Source organism: Myripristis murdjan, chromosome 7 (genome assembly GCF_902150065.1).
Source record: "Myripristis murdjan chromosome 7, fMyrMur1.1, whole genome shotgun sequence".
NCBI classification, from domain to species: Eukaryota; Metazoa; Chordata; class Actinopteri; order Holocentriformes; family Holocentridae; genus Myripristis; species Myripristis murdjan.
This window is the reverse complement of record NC_043986.1, coordinates 8,114,734-8,132,095: the sequence shown is the minus strand read 5'-3', so window position 1 is coordinate 8,132,095 and position 17,362 is coordinate 8,114,734. Positions and strand designations below refer to the sequence as shown.

Sequence of the window (17,362 nt, the reverse complement as noted above, 5' to 3'; positions counted from 1 at the left end):
AACAGATTTCACTACAGAGACGACAGGGGAGAGAAAAACACGAGCAGCTGTTTAAAATCCTGCGTGCATTACCCAAGTGAAGAGCCGCTCACGTCGAGTGGAGCCAGAATTAGAGCAGCCACTAAAAAAGCCAAATAATTTCCTAACAGCCTCCAATCCGCCCCTAAATACAGGGTGAAGACAGCTGAGTTCAAATTGTGAATTAATCAAAAGTCAAACACCACTAAATACCACATCACCGCTTTTAACTGTTTAATTGCTGGCAACTTAATAACTGAGCACTTGAAATATCGCCAATTAACTGGCTGTAATCTGGACTAATTTTTAAATATAGATCTGGGGTTTCTGCAGCTTTTTCAAATCTGATAAATGTAGAGCCGTCTTTGGTTCATGCTAACACAGCACTACTTTTATCAAGTGGACAAATTATGGCTCTTTTCACTGTAGATTTGCCAGACAGCTGTAGATTTTAGTGTAAACAATATCGACTACTGAGGGTCGAACCAGAATCCTGCCTGAACGAAGTGAAGCTACAGCGGAGGACGGGCGACGAGATGAAAACCTGTAAAGGAAGTGTTACGTCGTGCAGGGATTTGATGCCGAAAAGAAGCAGGACAGATGTCACATTGCATTATAAATGAATGGGAGATGTGTATGAAATCTATCATGCTTATGAGTGACATAGTGGCCTGCGTGATGTGTCAGCAGTGTGGAGAAACCCGTGTTTCTGAAGTAACTGATCATTAGGGCTGGAACTAATTAATTATTTCACTGTTGTGTATCTAGACACCCTGAGGATAGCATTTTTGCTGAAACACACTGGTGTATTTTAACCACGTAGCCCTAAGAATAAAGTTTTTCTTTTTTTAACTTTTGGAATCTAGTTGAATGGATTTTTTTGTGCCATTATTACTTCTTTCTATGAACACAACTTTCCTCATCTCCCTTCCTCAGTGACTGTTGACATTGTTGATTATGCTGCCCATTATTTTTAGATTGACTGATTAATCAGTTCATTTAGAAAATGTTCAAACTAATGACAAATGCCCAAGTCAAGTTCCCACAGACCAAAGTGATGTCTTCAAAACTGCTTCCCTAGTCTGACCATCAACCGAAAATAAATAATTTTTTTTAATGATAATTAGAAACTGACACAATGTGTCATTTATTAAAACTTATCCCTCACAAGTTCAAAAATGCAGGTGATTATATCAAAACTTATAGCTTCAAAAACTTTTTTGATAAATTATAAAAGTAAGGGAACGCGTAAGCCCCTCCTGCCCAACAACACAACATTTCATAAACACAGTACCTCCAACAGTCAGTATCTTACAAGCAGCTTTAGTTGTGATGCTGCAAAATGTGCTAAGCGAGCGAGTGTGTCTGCGTATTAATTCTTACCCAAACACTTGACGTCGCCCGCTGCGTAGGCTGAGGCAGCTCGGGGCTTGTTGGTGACCAAGGCCAGCTCCCCAAAGTACTGACCCCTGCTACAGCGCGTTATCTCCACCTCCGCATTGTCTGCTTGGTCCGCCTTCGTCTGCAGGGGGAGAGAGAGAAGAGAGGAAGGAAGGTTAGAAACCACTGGGAGCCCTTTTTTCTTTTCTTTTCTTTTCTTTTTTTCTTTTTTAGCTCCCAGCACTGAGCAGCTGTGAATGAAATTGTGGTTCACGCTGTTGCTAAGCAAAAACAGGAAACAAGTTTGAAGTCTGCTGGTTCTTAGAGTGGGTTTTGAGCATTTAAATGTTTTGGACAGTCGGTGCCTGCTGTTCTGCAAACATTAAATTCAACCTTTCAGCTGGAGGCTAAGAGGAAAAGAAGCGGGCGCTGCAAGAGCAGGATGTTGGTGGACACAGGGGACCCAGTATGGTGAGTTTCCCAAGAACATGTTGGTGTACAAATTATTCTGACTGACAAAGAAACCAAAATGGTCACAGTGTAAAGCTGGATCTGGGAAAAACAACCAGTCCAAGGGGATTTTTATCATTAAAACAAAACTGCTGTTGCCTCACCTCATGCCAAGTGCATGAATCAGAAAAAGCTAGAGGAGAAGAATCAATTCAGCAGGTCTATCTTGCAAAATAAAGACAGAGCCTTCCATGGCTACCATCACCTTTGTGAATTTTCATTCTGTATCAGTCATTGCACGCAAAATGCTGCCCAGTTGGGACAGAGAGCTACAGGCATCACAGTAATTTGTGGGTTTGTTATAAGCCAAATTGTCAATATATGAACAATGTCAACTATAATAATGGTTCAGTGCAATGCTATGAAAATCAACAACACACTCATGAAGCTCCGGCGACGAAAAATGTGAACAACTGAGAAATAAAGTGTGGTAAGTTTGTAGTCCACCTCCCCATGATAGATTTTCATTTATTAGGGCTCCAAGCAGTGAAGCCGCTGGAACTCTATTGTTTTTGTTATAATTCTTTCTTTTTCATATTTTTCTTAGCTAAAAGTGTTTAAACGGCAAAAAATGTAAGACTGAGAAACATGAAAATTAGCAGGTGGGTTGCAAATTCCACCCACTTCTCAGGCACATAAAGTGACTCGATTATTACAGTGCTACTTGGAGGTCAATGCCTCAGAGCAGCACGATAATAATCAAGTTGACGTTTCAGAGTAAAAAGACTGTCATCATCTCTCAAGTCATCTGCATCTTTGCTCAAATGGTCTTCTGCTCTAAAAACGTCAAATTTTGTGACTTTCTCAAGTTTCTAAAAATCCTATTTTTGACATCTTGTCCAAAACTGTTTCTGTGACAAAATTTGCCTCACTGCAACGTATCACAACACAACATATTCACAAGTCCACCGCTCCATATTTTTCAAAATGTACAAATCAATTAACATCTATATCCTGACAAATCTTCACCAAATTTGACAGACATTCTTTAGATACCAGATATCACATGTTTCAAATTGATTTCAGATGTCAAACAATGAGTGCACACTGACATTTGGTGTCTTACTGTAATTAGCTTTGTCTGCACAACATATTTATATTTCACCAAATGTTTGATCAAACTTCACCAATAAAAACACCCGAAACCAGAAGAATGATGTGTGATTTTTTTCAAAATTTTTTCATCAACATTTTGACAGTAAACTTATTAAGTTTAAACAGTTAAAAATAAGAGTTTGGCACATGTGATATCATTGCCTCGAGGTGTAAGTGGGTGTGTGGAAAACCATTTCTCCCCAACAATGTGGCACTTTATGCATGTGGCATGAAGGTCATATTCAGTCAAAGACTATCTTTTGTGTCTAAACCCCTTGAGCTGCTGCTTACAGTTACATTTTAGTTATTAAAATCAATACTCAAAGTAACTAAAAAAAAAAAAAAAATCAAAATTGACCAAGGGGATGCTGCTGCATGTATTTTAATAACTGGAACAAAAAAAGGTCAATAAACTGAAACGCTACGATTAAATGCAGAGTTGTGAAAGAGGAAGAGGAGCCACTTACTTTACTCTTCATCATGATCTTGACTTCTCCAGATTCTACGATGTAGAAGCAGTCGGCCTTGTCTCCCTGTGGAGCCACAGGACAGACAACTCATATGTACAGTGCACCCACAACAACAAGAACTCCTGTATATGGGATAAATATGAGCCAGACACTCACTTTCTTTTTCCTTTCTCCTTGTAATTTAACAACTGAAATATCTCAGTTTTGTTCAATTAAAGCAAATTCACTCCCAGACTGTTGATCTTTTTCCAGCCTAGGACCTTAAAAGTTTCAAATTCATCTCTAAATGGGGAACTAGTTTGTGCAGCTGCCTAGTCCCATTACAGACAAAGTCAATTAATTACACAAAACAACACTGCTGCATTCATGTAACATGGATCTATTCGTAAGAATAGGAAGAGTTCATGCGTTTAACCCGCTGGGATGTCCACCTTAAAAACAATATTATGGCTTTAAATCGATCTCTGCTGTAATTACCACTAGGAGGTTGATTTTTCTCAGCTGCCAGGTTGAATTTCCTGTAAATTCAGCATGAACACAGAATAATTCAAAGCTATCTCCACCAGACCAGAGATGAAGACCTGGGGCATCACCTATTGTCTAAACATGACGTGCTATATGGCAGAGGCTTTTTATTGAGTGGGTAGGTTTTTAGTGTGGGCGGGCCCGGTGGGACTCAAGCTCAACCCTGGCGATGTCAGAGCCAAGCTTTAACTTTTGAAATATAGAAATTGGCATTGAATTTTATTTTATTTTTTATGCCTTACCTGCATGATGATGCGCTCACCATCTGAGAATTGCTTAAGTCCTAATACATCCACTATCTTCATCCTCTCTGATACCTGCAGAGAAAAATACAGAGAGAGAAGACAGGAGAAAAAGACAGAGAGATGGGAGAGTGAAGACGGCACAGGAGAAAGAGATGGATGATGGGAGAAAGAGGCAGGAAGAGAGAAGTGGGGTTATGAAAACAGCCCAACGCACAAGACCCCTTTTCCTCCCTCTATCTCCTCCTCCTCACCTCCAGTGATTTGAGTAGCGGCACAGACTCGATGAAGCACTCGTACATCTTCCTCTTCTTGGCGTTGTTCTTCACAATGAGTCTACGAAACGTGGCACGATCCTACAATACACACACACAAACACACACACACACACACGAAAAAAAAAGAGGATTCTTCATACACAGTGCGTATCAACAGACTGTAGAGAAAACCAGCTGCTCTTAAATAAAGAAGAGCCAGTAATGCTGGAATATATTTATATTTATATATATTTATATTTTATATTCAACATTAAGAGAAACTGACCAATCTGTCACAAATTCACAAAGCTAAATAAATAAATAAATAAATAAATAAAATAACAAAAAAAACAACCAACCAACGAAAACAAAACAAAACAAAATGAGTATGTATATGAGTATTTAGATGCTGGCACTTGTATGTATGCTTATTTAGTGATACATCATTTTTTCTTCTGCCCTTGTAAAGTGTGCTGAGACACCTGTGTCTATGCACTTTTAATAAACGAAAGCACTTATTCAATAAATAATGAGGATGCAGTAGATCACAGTTCGATTTTTCTTGCCACACTTGATGTCGTAATGCTCCTAACCACAGCTGCATACAGTATTAATCTGCTTCCCACAACTCCACATCTCAAAGTGTGGTTAAGCCCCATATAAAGTTTTACTGAGTTCTTTCCACCTCCTGCAACACAGTCAGTTTCATTCATGCTGTGTGAGCGGTGCCGCTGTCCCCCTGCATGGCCACAGGGTGGCGCTGCTGCAGCGTAAGTGATCAGAGGACGAGCTTCATTCACCGCTAAGGGACTCCATTCCTACCATAATTTCTCACCAAACAGCTGAATATACACAATTTGATTAAAGAGGGCATTAAATCCATTCACAATGCAAACTCTCACAGATGAACAAAGGGAAAGAGCATCTTTCTTTTTGTACTTTCTAAATGACGGCAACTAAAATGGTCAAAATTAAAACAGGCTGGACCATTCATGTTTTGGAAACACTGAATGATGAACTTCAGGTTGTGACTTTTTTCCCCACTAAAACAGTCCTCAGTGTCTAGAAAATAAACTCTGTACCTAGAACTATGGGAACACGCCAGAATATAGCAGAGAGATCAGCATATTTGACAACTTCCTCTGGCTTTGCTGCCACACAGCACTCCAAGAGTGGCTTCCCATTTTTGGAGATAGTTAAGTGTGTGTTTTTTTTTTGTTTGTGTGTGTGTGTGTGTGTGTGTTCTCACCAGTCCCCACAGCGCCCCATCCTGGGTGGCAATGATGGTGGCGGCGCGCGGCGTGTTGTACATGAGTGCCAGCTCCCCGAAGCTGCCCTTATTGTCATACTGACCCACACACACTCCTTTTACCACGATATCATACACACCCCTACACACATACATACACAGACACACAGAGGGGGACAGAGAGGAAGACAGAGAGAAGAAGAGAGAGAGAGAGAGAGAGAGAGAGAGAGAGAGAGAGAGAGAGAGAGAGAGACAGACAGACACACACACACAAAGGCAGAGGAAAAAAAGAGAGGACAATTATATCCAATACACACACACACAAAATTAACTAACTAAATAAATAAAGTGTAAATATAGATATAGATAAATAAGTGCATTCAACCAGAATGAATTTCCTTGATTTATTTTCCATCACCCCGGAGCAACAGTTAAGAGGTGATCAGTGTTGCACATTGGCCTATTGACTCATTTAAATAACCATCCAATTACAGTTTATCTGTAGCCTCCGGATAGGACCTTGTACCAGCTTGGCAGCCTGAGTGATTAAATGTGTGTGTGTGTGTGTGTGTGTGTGTGTGTGTGTGTGTGTGTGTGTGTATGTCTGTGATTGTGCCAGTATTTCTCAATTAGATATTTTTCCATACACATATATGTATATATCTTTATATAGATGCATGTGAGTGCATGTGTGAGTATAGGCTTGTTTATATGTGTGTGATTTTTTATTTATTTATTTATTTATTTTTTTAAGTGAGCACGTGCGAGTGTGTGTTGGTGATAGCTGAGCTGCACTCTATATCACTCCCTGCTTCTCTGTAAGGATTAAACCTGGGGAAGGTAATATGCAGCGCTGTTGCTCGTCAGGATTAACCAGTCATTTTATAAGATAGCCTGTCCTCCCATTGGCTGCGTGGCTGGGCTAAACCCTTGTCGCTGGTGGAGTATTAACTTAGTTTGACTGGATTACCGTGACGATGAGGATGATGATCACTTGTGCCGTCAGCTGACTGGGCATAGCCAAGCACAATGTAATCTATACAGTACCAAATATGAAGTAGACTGAGCGGGTGAGTCCGGGTGAAAGCTGCCATGTGTTTGACCTATTAAATCTTCTTCAGCTTAGGAGGACAGATGTTGAAGAAGGTGTGGAAAAAAGGTCAAAAAACAATTTCCGTGCCTTGATTTACACGATGATGTAGACTGACATGAACGAGGGGTTGCATCTCTACCGAAGATGTTTTGAACGATTTGTCAGGGTGGAAACTATCACCAGCCGCATTTGCTGACAAATTCAAGCTTGTCTATGCAACCAGCGGCTTTGACAGGAGGGCAAGCATCATTTTGACGTGTTGCGCTATTCTAAAATTTGAAACACTGAAAATGATTGGTGGACAAAATAATGTTCCACTGTATGTATAACAAACAGGATTTTCTCTGCTTTGTCCTTCTCCACCAATGGGCAGCACCAAGCAGTGTTTTTTTTTTTCTTTTTTCTTTTTCTCTTTTTTTATAAACCACCCTGGAAACAACATGCACCCCATTATCGCCAAATACGATTAAGAGTCATGAGACGAGCTTTACGGCAATGTTTAAAAGCCATTAAAAGGTGTTATAGCTAATATAAACCAACTAAACCACTACACTGGGTGGCTTTCTGATATTATGAAACTGCAGTGGATCAAACTCAAGTGTTCAATAAATCTATCAACAATAATTGCATAACAATGATTAAATGTTTGGTTTCGGCCAAGACACTCTCGATCAGTGGATAAACAGTGCGGTTGCTGAGCGACACATGAAAACGGCAGATTTTCAGTTGGAGCGTCTAATAAAATTAACTGTGGTGTGGTTACTTTGCAGTGGCTTCAAATATGTCAGCCAATCAGAAGTGAAGACCACAGCTATTCTTTTCACAATGTTTTTGTTGTGCTCGTCTTTGCACGGGGTCTCTGATTGATTTCTAAGGACGCTCATGGATTCAGTCCTTCCATGGCAGTTAACTCGCTCGTGATGATTTCAGTCTCCCTTTACTCCTGCATCACAAAGTCACCAGTAACTACCATTTTACAATTGGCTGACGGCAGATAGACGGATGTGTTATGCATTCCTTCCTCAGTCTGACTTTTTAGTGTGCAGCAAATCACATTTCCTACGCATGATTTTTCTCCTGTGTTTTTCCAGCACCTTGAAGATGACCAAGCTGTGCAGAGGTCACTTCACCCAAGTCGACATGACTGACTTTATGACAAATTAACGTGACTGTGCATAGATTTGATTCACCGATGACAAATGCATAATGTAATTTGAATGGAAATCTATGATGGTGCATTGTGTGTATGCAAAAAAGAGGCACAGGAACTGGAGCTCGACTAAACAATGTATTTCTTTTTCCTGTTTTTTTCTTTCCCTTTTTACCCCTCAAACCCCACCCTGCTGGTGACATTAGCTCCCACCTCCGCCTCTTTACAGGCCAGGGAAAACCCCGGGACAGTATATGACTAGGCAGGCGTGCTGCTCTCAAAGGTCATCACGTGCCTCATGTACAGGAAGCACGCTGCGTTATAAAGGGTTTATGCAGATGGAGAGGCAGCACACTACGCTCATATGTGCAGCACCAGGAATGACTAAGGGGTCACAGTGGGATAAATTAAGCCCAACACTGGTGAGACTGTTCGCCATATGGCAGCAGCCAGGGAATCGACCACCATATGGAGATTATTTGGGCTGGTAAAGTAATCTAAGTGACTTCTATGGCTGGTGGACGAAGACTTCACTTCCTTGTAATCCTGAGGGTTATTGTGGAAGCTTATAAAACAACCCATTTATTTTTTGTAATACTTAACTAAAACTTCTAGTCTACAGTGCTTTTATTCAGCTGGCAACACTGCAAGAATCTACTGTACTTTATGCAAACAATAGCAAGATTTTAAATTTCCAGTCAAAAAGTGTCATGTTTTCCCTTGGACACCTACTTTGAAGTCACACAACACATCACTGGATTAAAACCAAGTCTTTAAAAACCAGTAAAGGTCAGTGTAAACAGTAAGGACCAGGGGGCAGTGTAATATGGGTACACGTCAGCAGTATGGGAGCAGAATTGCATGAAAGGCCTTCATAGGGACAGTGTACACATACATAAACAGAATGAGAGTAGTCCATGGCCTTAACCCTGACCCATCCATTCATCACCATAACCACCAACAGCCCGACCTTGACGTAAATCCAATTTTAACCCCATTTACCTCAAACTCTAACCTTAAAATAACCATTTCCCTTTTAAAGGCCAGCATAACAGCCACATCTTTTTGAATCTCAGTATTCAAGTACTTAACCCTCTGCCGCCACACAAACACACAACAATAGAAACACAGTGAAGAGTAACTAGACACCGGACATAAATCGGTGTAAAACATTTGGAGGTAAAAGGCGTGCCGCTGAAATCGTCATCTGCTATTGGCTGAGATACCACCACCTCTTGTACTCCACAGAGGATGACATCACCTGGCACCAAAGATCAGCCAGTAGCAGATGGCAAATTCAAAAGCTGTTTTTAAATACAATTTTGGATTTATTATTATTATTAGTAGTAGTAGTATTTTTTTTTTACAATTTGGAGATACTTTTCAAAGGCCAACCAAGAAAACAAAGACTCTCTTTCAAATGGACTTGGATCTACGGGTTTAAAGCATGACAATGCATCTCCAATCGGCTGATCTTGGTTACCTGTTATGTGGCTTAACCTGTTTTGTCATGGTTTGATCAACAGCAAACAAGATGAGCCAATAGCAGACTGTAACTGCAATGGTAATTTTTTTTTTTTACATAAGTACATGTCATTCCCACTTGAAAAGTAATCTCTCTGTTTGTACATCCTCAAACTTGATCACCTAGTTTTTGTTTTTACCTGCCTCCAGGGTACTGATCGGCAGTGTTTATCTTAACAGTTCAGATCATGTCAGGCACGTTGTTCTGTGACCAACTTTCTGGCACTGATTCTGCTTCCCAACAAGGTAAACACTGCCCTTTCTGGCACTTGAGCCACCAAGAACAGACTGAGCATTTGCAAATACAAATCTAGCCAGACAGGTAGACTAACCAACACTGACACACACACAAACACACACAAACACACACACAACCACATTGAGTCTCCTACCTCTCTATGACATAGAAGTTGTCACCATCATCTCCCTGGTCGATGACGTGCTCCTGGGGTTGAACCAGCAACTCAAACATGGCGTCCAGCACTTCTGAGAACTGCTCCTGTACCGTGAAAAGAAGAAGATCCATGAGACACAAATGACAAGGGGACAGGGGAAACAAGAGTGGACAATGTATGTGTGTATCTCTTTGTTCAGAGTTCAACCAGCAGCTCAAACGGAGCATATAGCAGATCTGAGCGCCTCTCCTGAGGGGGAAATAAGTTTCATAATGCCTTACATTTATCATTGTTCATGCCAAATGCTACATTGTTCACAATGATAATAAAAATAGTTTTCAAAAGTATCAAATACATATTTAGTGCATGCAGCCAGCCAAAACAAACTTGGATAAATCAAGATGACTGACTGAACACAAATGTTTTGTTGATGTAATGGAAATAAGTTAGATAAGTCTAAAAATGCCCAAATACAGACCCAAGAGTCTGACTACTCCGATAACAAACAAACCCATAAACAGTCTTGTATGGCTGCTGTACCTGCAGGTTTCTGGCCAACAGGACAAGCCTACTGAGCCGTATATGCACATTTGTCAATGCACACAAGGGGCGCCTGTTGTGTGTGTGTTGTACTTGTGTATCTCTGGAAATCAAAGGAAAGTACTCTGCATTTGATCACTGTTATTTCCATCCTTGGCTTAAATGTTTTCCAAGCACATTTTGCATACCACAGTAGAATCAATATCGTGATATGAGATACCTACTGCCTTTTCCTGGATTTAAAGGCATAAGAGATGCAATTTTCTGAACTTATTAGACTTTTTTGGCTGTTCTGTTATTTGCCTTGCGGTTATTATCTGCTTGGTCATCATATCCATGGTACTATTGAGTATTCGTCAAAAATCTCATGTTTAAATATCTTAGGAAAACATCAATAGTCATGCATACAATATCATCACAATATCGATTTCAAGTTATTTGGTCAATCTGCCATATTTGATTTTGTCCTATCACCCCAACACTACTTTCCAGTGACATCGGACTTCCCCTCAGTGGCAGTTTCATGTCAGTGGACAACAGTGCTGTTACACAAAATAAATAGCAAGTGCAATGTGGTATTTTATTGGAAACACATTATTATTGTCCTTATAATACCCTTATTGTTTATGCCTTTCATATCTAATTCTAGTGTTCAGCATTGCAGTGTCTCATCACTATGATTGTGGATCACTATGTGGCCGTGTGTATCAATTACCTGGTCTAGTGTTACACACTGCAGTGTCTACTCTATGTACAGTACTAATGCAGGACTGTGTGCATGTTTGCTTAGGCGTGTGTATGCGCATTTTTCATTAACATGAGGATGTTGTCGGGATCTATACACATAGATGTTAATGATCTGTGTACATTTCCATGTGTGTTTGAGTGTTTGCACACAAAAATGTGACAGTATGCATTAAGGAGCAGAAAAAATGATGATGATGATGTTATCTTCATTTTATTCCCTTGGTGTTTGTACTGTTTGAAGACCAACAGTCTGAATTTATAATTTATAAACTTAGATTTTGAAAACTTTTTTGGTAGGATAAAAACAATTGCAGAATGAAATTTAATTTATCCCCTATGGATTAAACAGGTAACAGTATTAAGTCCCCAATTCCACAAGGAGGTCCAAGGTCAGGATTAGCTACAGATATGTACTCTGAGGCATTCAGTGTCTTGCTCAAAGACACTTCAACAGGGTGGATGCTTACAAACACAGAGGTTTGAATCCAGGTCCTTCAGCTGAAGAGTGGTACTCAAAATACCACTCTACATAAATAGTGTGTGTGTGCGCGCGTGTGTGTGTTTGTACCAACCTGATCTAATGTTTTGAACAGCAGGATGTCTCGGCAGGCCTCCTGCAGTCTGCAGCGCTGTTCGTCTGTTTTGGGGTGAACCACTCTGGGCTCCGTGTCCTCCTCCTCGTCATCTGGGTTGAATGCCTCCGCACACACTGCAATGAAAACATATAAACCCTCTTCACACTCATCATGTATTTGCTTGGTGCATCCTGGGTGACCACATTGTAGATCTGATTGTAAATGCATCCAAGATTCATGAAACTTGATCATCTAAACTACTTATGGAGGTGATTTGTGAATCCACATATAAAAACAATGTTAATGGGTGAAATAACAGTTAACCACAACAATCCAACCAGGAAGTGCATGCAAATCAGGCAGGTGGCAGGCAGCCCAGGTGGTAACATCCTTGTCAAAAACGGATTATCGGAATAATTCAGGGCAGGGAGCAAGTCACACAAGGTATTAGGTCAGACTTATAGGATGGAAATATTGTGAGATGAAATTACATTTATAGAAATCTGCATTTTGTGATGAAAACAGAAATCCAATCTTGTTTTATGTGGAAGGCAGAGGTGCATTTGAATGTCAGGCATAAATGTATCTTGACATAATCTGGACACAGGACATGTTAATCACAGATGTGACAGGGGCCACAGAATAATGTCATGTTCTACACACAGACAGAGACACTGTATCTACTTTACCATCTGGGTTAAATGCTTCTATACACACACACACACGCACATGCGCACACATACACACCCTTAATAGAGCATGGGCAAAGTGAAATGTTGCACAGACACAGAACCATGCAAAGTGGATGATATTGTGTAACACAGTTTGAGGCCGTGATCAGAAGAGATAAGAGGACATTATGGACGCTGCTGGAGCCCAGAAGTGAAAAATCAACAATATGGACAGTGACATGTTTACACACCCTGGATGGTGCAAACACTGTTGCAGCTGTTTCAAACTGTCATGGGGTATTTGTGTTTCCTTAAGCTCTGAACAGACAGTCTTCCCGACTCTACTTTCTTCAGGAAAAGCTTGAAAGAAGGTTTGAATGTGTGTTTGCGTGTGTAAATGTAATCCTGTGTGTAGCATTTTAACAGGGGTGTTAACTAGGCATGGAAGGGTTCAATAAACGCACGGGTTGGTTTGTATTGCAGTTTCTGGGTCATGATTTCAGTTTCGGTTTGGTTTGGTTTGGTTTGTACATTACAGGAAAAAACCCTACCACTTCCAGTGTTCTCGGTAAATGTCTTTTTTTTTTTTCAGAGATTTGATAATGATATATGAAATCAACAAATATTCTTTCAAAGGCAATGTCTCCTTAGACTATTTAAAACAAACATAAAAATACTTTCAGTATAGTCATTAATTCATCAGCTAAGTCTGTGGTTAGATGGCTCTCATAAAGTTGTTGTGTTTACAACACTGCACTTTGTAGGGAGTATTGTGTATTGTTGTGTATTTTTTTATGGTTCGTCTTTATAACTGTGTTAACGATTTCATAACTAAACCAAAACCAATGATTCTGCAGTCCTTGGTTCAGTAAACTGTACATATGTAGTGAACAGTCTTTTTTTCGCACTATGTGAAATTAAACTGAACACGATGATAATGTTGAACGTTCAACACGTTTTTTTTGTTGTTATGTTGCACTACCTTTACAGAACATATGCAAAATGTGACATTCAACTTTGTGTGCCAAATTCTTGGATTATATTTATATTAAAAAGAAAGGACTTGAATTCTGAGACGGTTAAAAATTTTCAAGTCAAACTGTGACAAAAACCAAAAGAACTAATGCCGACTGAAACAGTTGCATTTGGTTTACCTCGCAACACATCTTCTGATACAAGTTGTCCGTAAACACAAAGCACAGACTACAGCTGATGGCTAAAATGCACCGGCGTGAGAGGAAGTAACTCTCCATACCAGGAGGGGGCAGTAGTCTCAAAAAACCAAACTGGAAGCCACGAAATCATGGAAAGATAAAGAAACATACTAGCAGTAGACAATAATTTCCACACTTCGTATGCAGATACTTCAGTTTTTTTTTTTTTTAAACTAATAGCAGAATTACAGCAAAAGTAGAATCAAAATGTGAAGATTCACACTGTTGCACTATAACACATCATTACAGGGCTGAATCAGATTGTACATATTTGTTAGCTATTTAAAATGTATCTAGATGCATCGGATCATCGACCATGGAAAGAGATGTGTATCAAAATGGTCTCAGTGGGTGAGATGCAAAGCCCTAGCACACACACACACACACACACACACACACACACTGCTATGATGTCAAGTTTCCTTTGCGAAAGGCAGATGTGGGTGAGGCTGACAGGTAGCTAATAAAGTGTTGAAAAGGTAATATCCATGGCTGCTGTTTTTATCCAGAACATTAAATAAATGGCTGAGTGGCCAAGCAAACAGTAGCTCTGCTGGAGTCAGGCAACCCGGGGATTTTCTTGGTGCAACAGCTCCACGACGCCCTCTGATACAGGAGAAACACACTTGTGTCTGCCTAATGAAAAAAACTATCTTAGGCAATTTAATGTTGGTGAGCAGTTTCAATGTTTTATGATGATGATTTTTTCCCCCCCCAATCATCAGCTTGGATCAAAGTAACAGGCAGGACTCTGGACACTGTTGACAACAAAAATCAATAGCAGGTTTGGCACAGACTTAATGCACCACACTGTCTGAACTGAGGGACAAAAAACTGTATATCTGTACATGAATAACATGTATCTAGTGAAATTTCAAGTATTCATTCATTTATTTTATTTATTTTTTTTTTTCAGATCGCAGATCACAAGGCCTGTTTGTGTTTGGTTACCATATGACAAGGGTAGTGTTAAGCTTTAATGAGCCTTGGTCTCTTGGGAGAAGCTCAAATTTGGGTCCCTGAGAAAACATATAGTGCACATGGAAAAAAAAAAAAACTGCACAGGGAAACATACATGTTCACAACTATAAAAGGACATCTTTTCCAACATTACAGTGGCAAAAGGATACTTGGTCAACTATTTCAGAAACATAATGAGCATCATAAACATGCTCTTTCTTTGCTTCAGGACTGAGCTAATTCTTCCTCGGGGATCAATAAGCTTGCTCTCCTCTTAAAGGAAGCTTTCACAAGTTTACCACTAAACATTTTTAATACACAAGGAAAGCTGAGCAACTTGATGTTACAACTGAACAGGGAGTCATGTACAACTTAATGTTACAGCTACAAACAACTTCACAACTACAAGCTCAGACTTTTCCAGCTTCACTAGGAACTTTGTATTTTACGGCACTGTCATGGTGACATCATCGTAACTGTTAAAAGTGACAGCAGGACAGAGGTAAAGATTAACATCATTGTGCCACACCCAGAGACTGATCAAAGTGCAGGGCTCTGTGACGGCTGACGACATTCAATTACTCATATGTAAACACTGGAGGGGCCCGATGGAGCGTGAGAAAACAGGAGCAGAGCGCGCACAAGAACGCATACAGACACAGTGGAGGGGGGGAAAAAATGCAGACATGCAAACACACACGCCCCAGAAAACACTGCGGTGCACTGCTTGACACTGTGTTTTACATGCATGATTATCGAGACAACTGCTTGTACAGCGTTTAGCATCAATGACAGACGGACGCCAAACGGCATGGCGAACCACTTAGCCCAAACACCACTTGACATGCATGACACACACACACAAATGAAAACTATGGGTGAGCCAGTTAAGCAGTGATGTGCGCAGCAACGTCCCCAGTGTGGATTACATTTGAGAGACGTGACGTCAAACTCATACACAACACACGCATGCATAAACACGTGCACACTTTACCTGACACTCTCCTGTTGAATCTGCTGGGTGGTGGAGCTGTGGAGACAGAGAGAGAGAGAGAGGAGTGAAATTAACATCATTGTTTTTTACATAATGGCATTTAATCTGATTTTGAGATTGCATTTAAATCCTCATTACCATTATCTGCTCTGAACAGACTGTGTTTATAACAATAATTGAACTCGAAGAAGGGGATAGATAGAGACAGTGAAAGAGAGACAGAGAGAGAGAGGGATACAGACAGATATGGAGAAACAGGCAGCAAGAGAGGGAAATAGATGAATACACAGATTAGGAGAAGCTGGAAGACTGCAGGATAAATGAGGATGAGAGACAAAGGAGAGACAGAGAGAAGAAGAGATGAGGGAGAGGTGAAAGGAAATCAGAGTGAAAAGGAGTGGGAGATAAGAGAAAAAGCAATAGAACGACAAAGAAAAAGAAAGAGGGAGTGGAAGAGTATTCTCAGTACAGCACTGTTAATATCATCTGTTCACACATGGATGCTACTGTGAGCTGTGGCTATGACCTCTGGCATCATCAACACACACACCATCATGCGCACACACAGTCTCTCTTTCTGTCTCTCTCTCCACACAAATACCAATATCATTATTTTTTTCATGATTGCATTTGCTTGCCTCCTAGACAAACTGAAAGCAACTTATAAAAGCCAGGAAACCGAGACAAGTCACAGCAGCAATATAAAAAAATCACACACTATTAGTGCCAGGGGGCAGAAAGGTATAAGTGGATTAGCTTTATTAACTTTGCAGAAGAGCCATAACACTGAAATGTTTCTACACATATGTTCAAAATATTGTTTAAAGAGCATTTCATATTGACAGTCACGAGTTGGGAGTCAAAATGCGTGACATTGTAGTCACATTGTGCCCCTGAGCCGCCGCGATGGGACAATTATGCTGCTTTAATATTCAGTTGATGAGATGAGATTTTACAACCTGGGTTAAAGCCAGAATAACAGCAAGCATCTGTGCCGCTGAAGTGTCCTTGAGCAAGACACAAAGAGCCTACCAGAGCCAGGGCTGCTGTCCTCTAGCTCACCTCTGACCTCCCTGTGGCGGAGAGGATCCTCTAGGGACTAATAAAGTATCACAAATAAAAAATAAAATTAAGTAAATTATAAAAATAGCCAAAAATAAACAATAAATAAATACGTAAAAATAAATTAAAAATTAAATTAAAAATACAAAGTAAAATTAAGGAAAATCAATAAATAAAGTAAAAATAAAAATTAAAAAAATATAATATAATATAATAAAAATCTAAAAATAAAATAAAATAAAATCCTCAAAGCTCCTCAAAGAAAAATCTATCATTACTGGACCATGCTCAAGTATGTGGCTGCTTAAGTACTGAGCTACCAAAAGTGTTTACATGCACATTAAAGATCCCATACTACTAAAAATACGTCACTGTTCATGTGTTAACCAAATCAACACTGTATCCCGCCAGTACGGGGTCACATGACCTCATATGCTGATTACATATCAGAGAGATAGAATAGGTGAGATATGCTAATAATAGCTAGGACACATGGGCACGTAAATACATTATCCTGTTATAAGCAACACTTCCACAGCAATATCCAGAATATTCCATTCGAACAGGACTATCTGTGTTCAGGATACTAAGATCATAAACAGCTTATCTCAAATACACCCCTAACCAGGTTATGACCGAGCATCAGGGCCAAAAATGCAGAGGATCAATTAAATGTATTTTCAGAGTGTAC

The 17,362-nt window shown here is 40.0% G+C and overlaps 1 protein-coding gene across 2 annotated transcripts in view; it reads right to left on the bottom strand.

The window, feature by feature from the left end:
• The window catches only part of prkar2aa (protein kinase, cAMP-dependent, regulatory, type II, alpha A), a 59,608-nt gene that overhangs the window by 3,200 nt on the left and 39,046 nt on the right, over positions 1-17,362 (bottom strand). For both annotated transcript variants that reach the window (XM_030055226.1, XM_030055227.1), the window contains exons 3-10: positions 15,610-15,645; positions 11,768-11,904; positions 9,906-10,012; positions 5,747-5,888; positions 4,495-4,596; positions 4,241-4,315; positions 3,471-3,536; positions 1,402-1,540 (exon numbers count right to left, since the gene is read on the bottom strand). In XM_030055226.1, the coding sequence (XP_029911086.1) occupies positions 1,402-1,540; positions 3,471-3,536; positions 4,241-4,315; positions 4,495-4,596; positions 5,747-5,888; positions 9,906-10,012; positions 11,768-11,904; positions 15,610-15,645 (804 nt within the window). The remainder of the gene's footprint in view (positions 1-1,401; positions 1,541-3,470; positions 3,537-4,240; positions 4,316-4,494; positions 4,597-5,746; positions 5,889-9,905; positions 10,013-11,767; positions 11,905-15,609; positions 15,646-17,362) is intronic.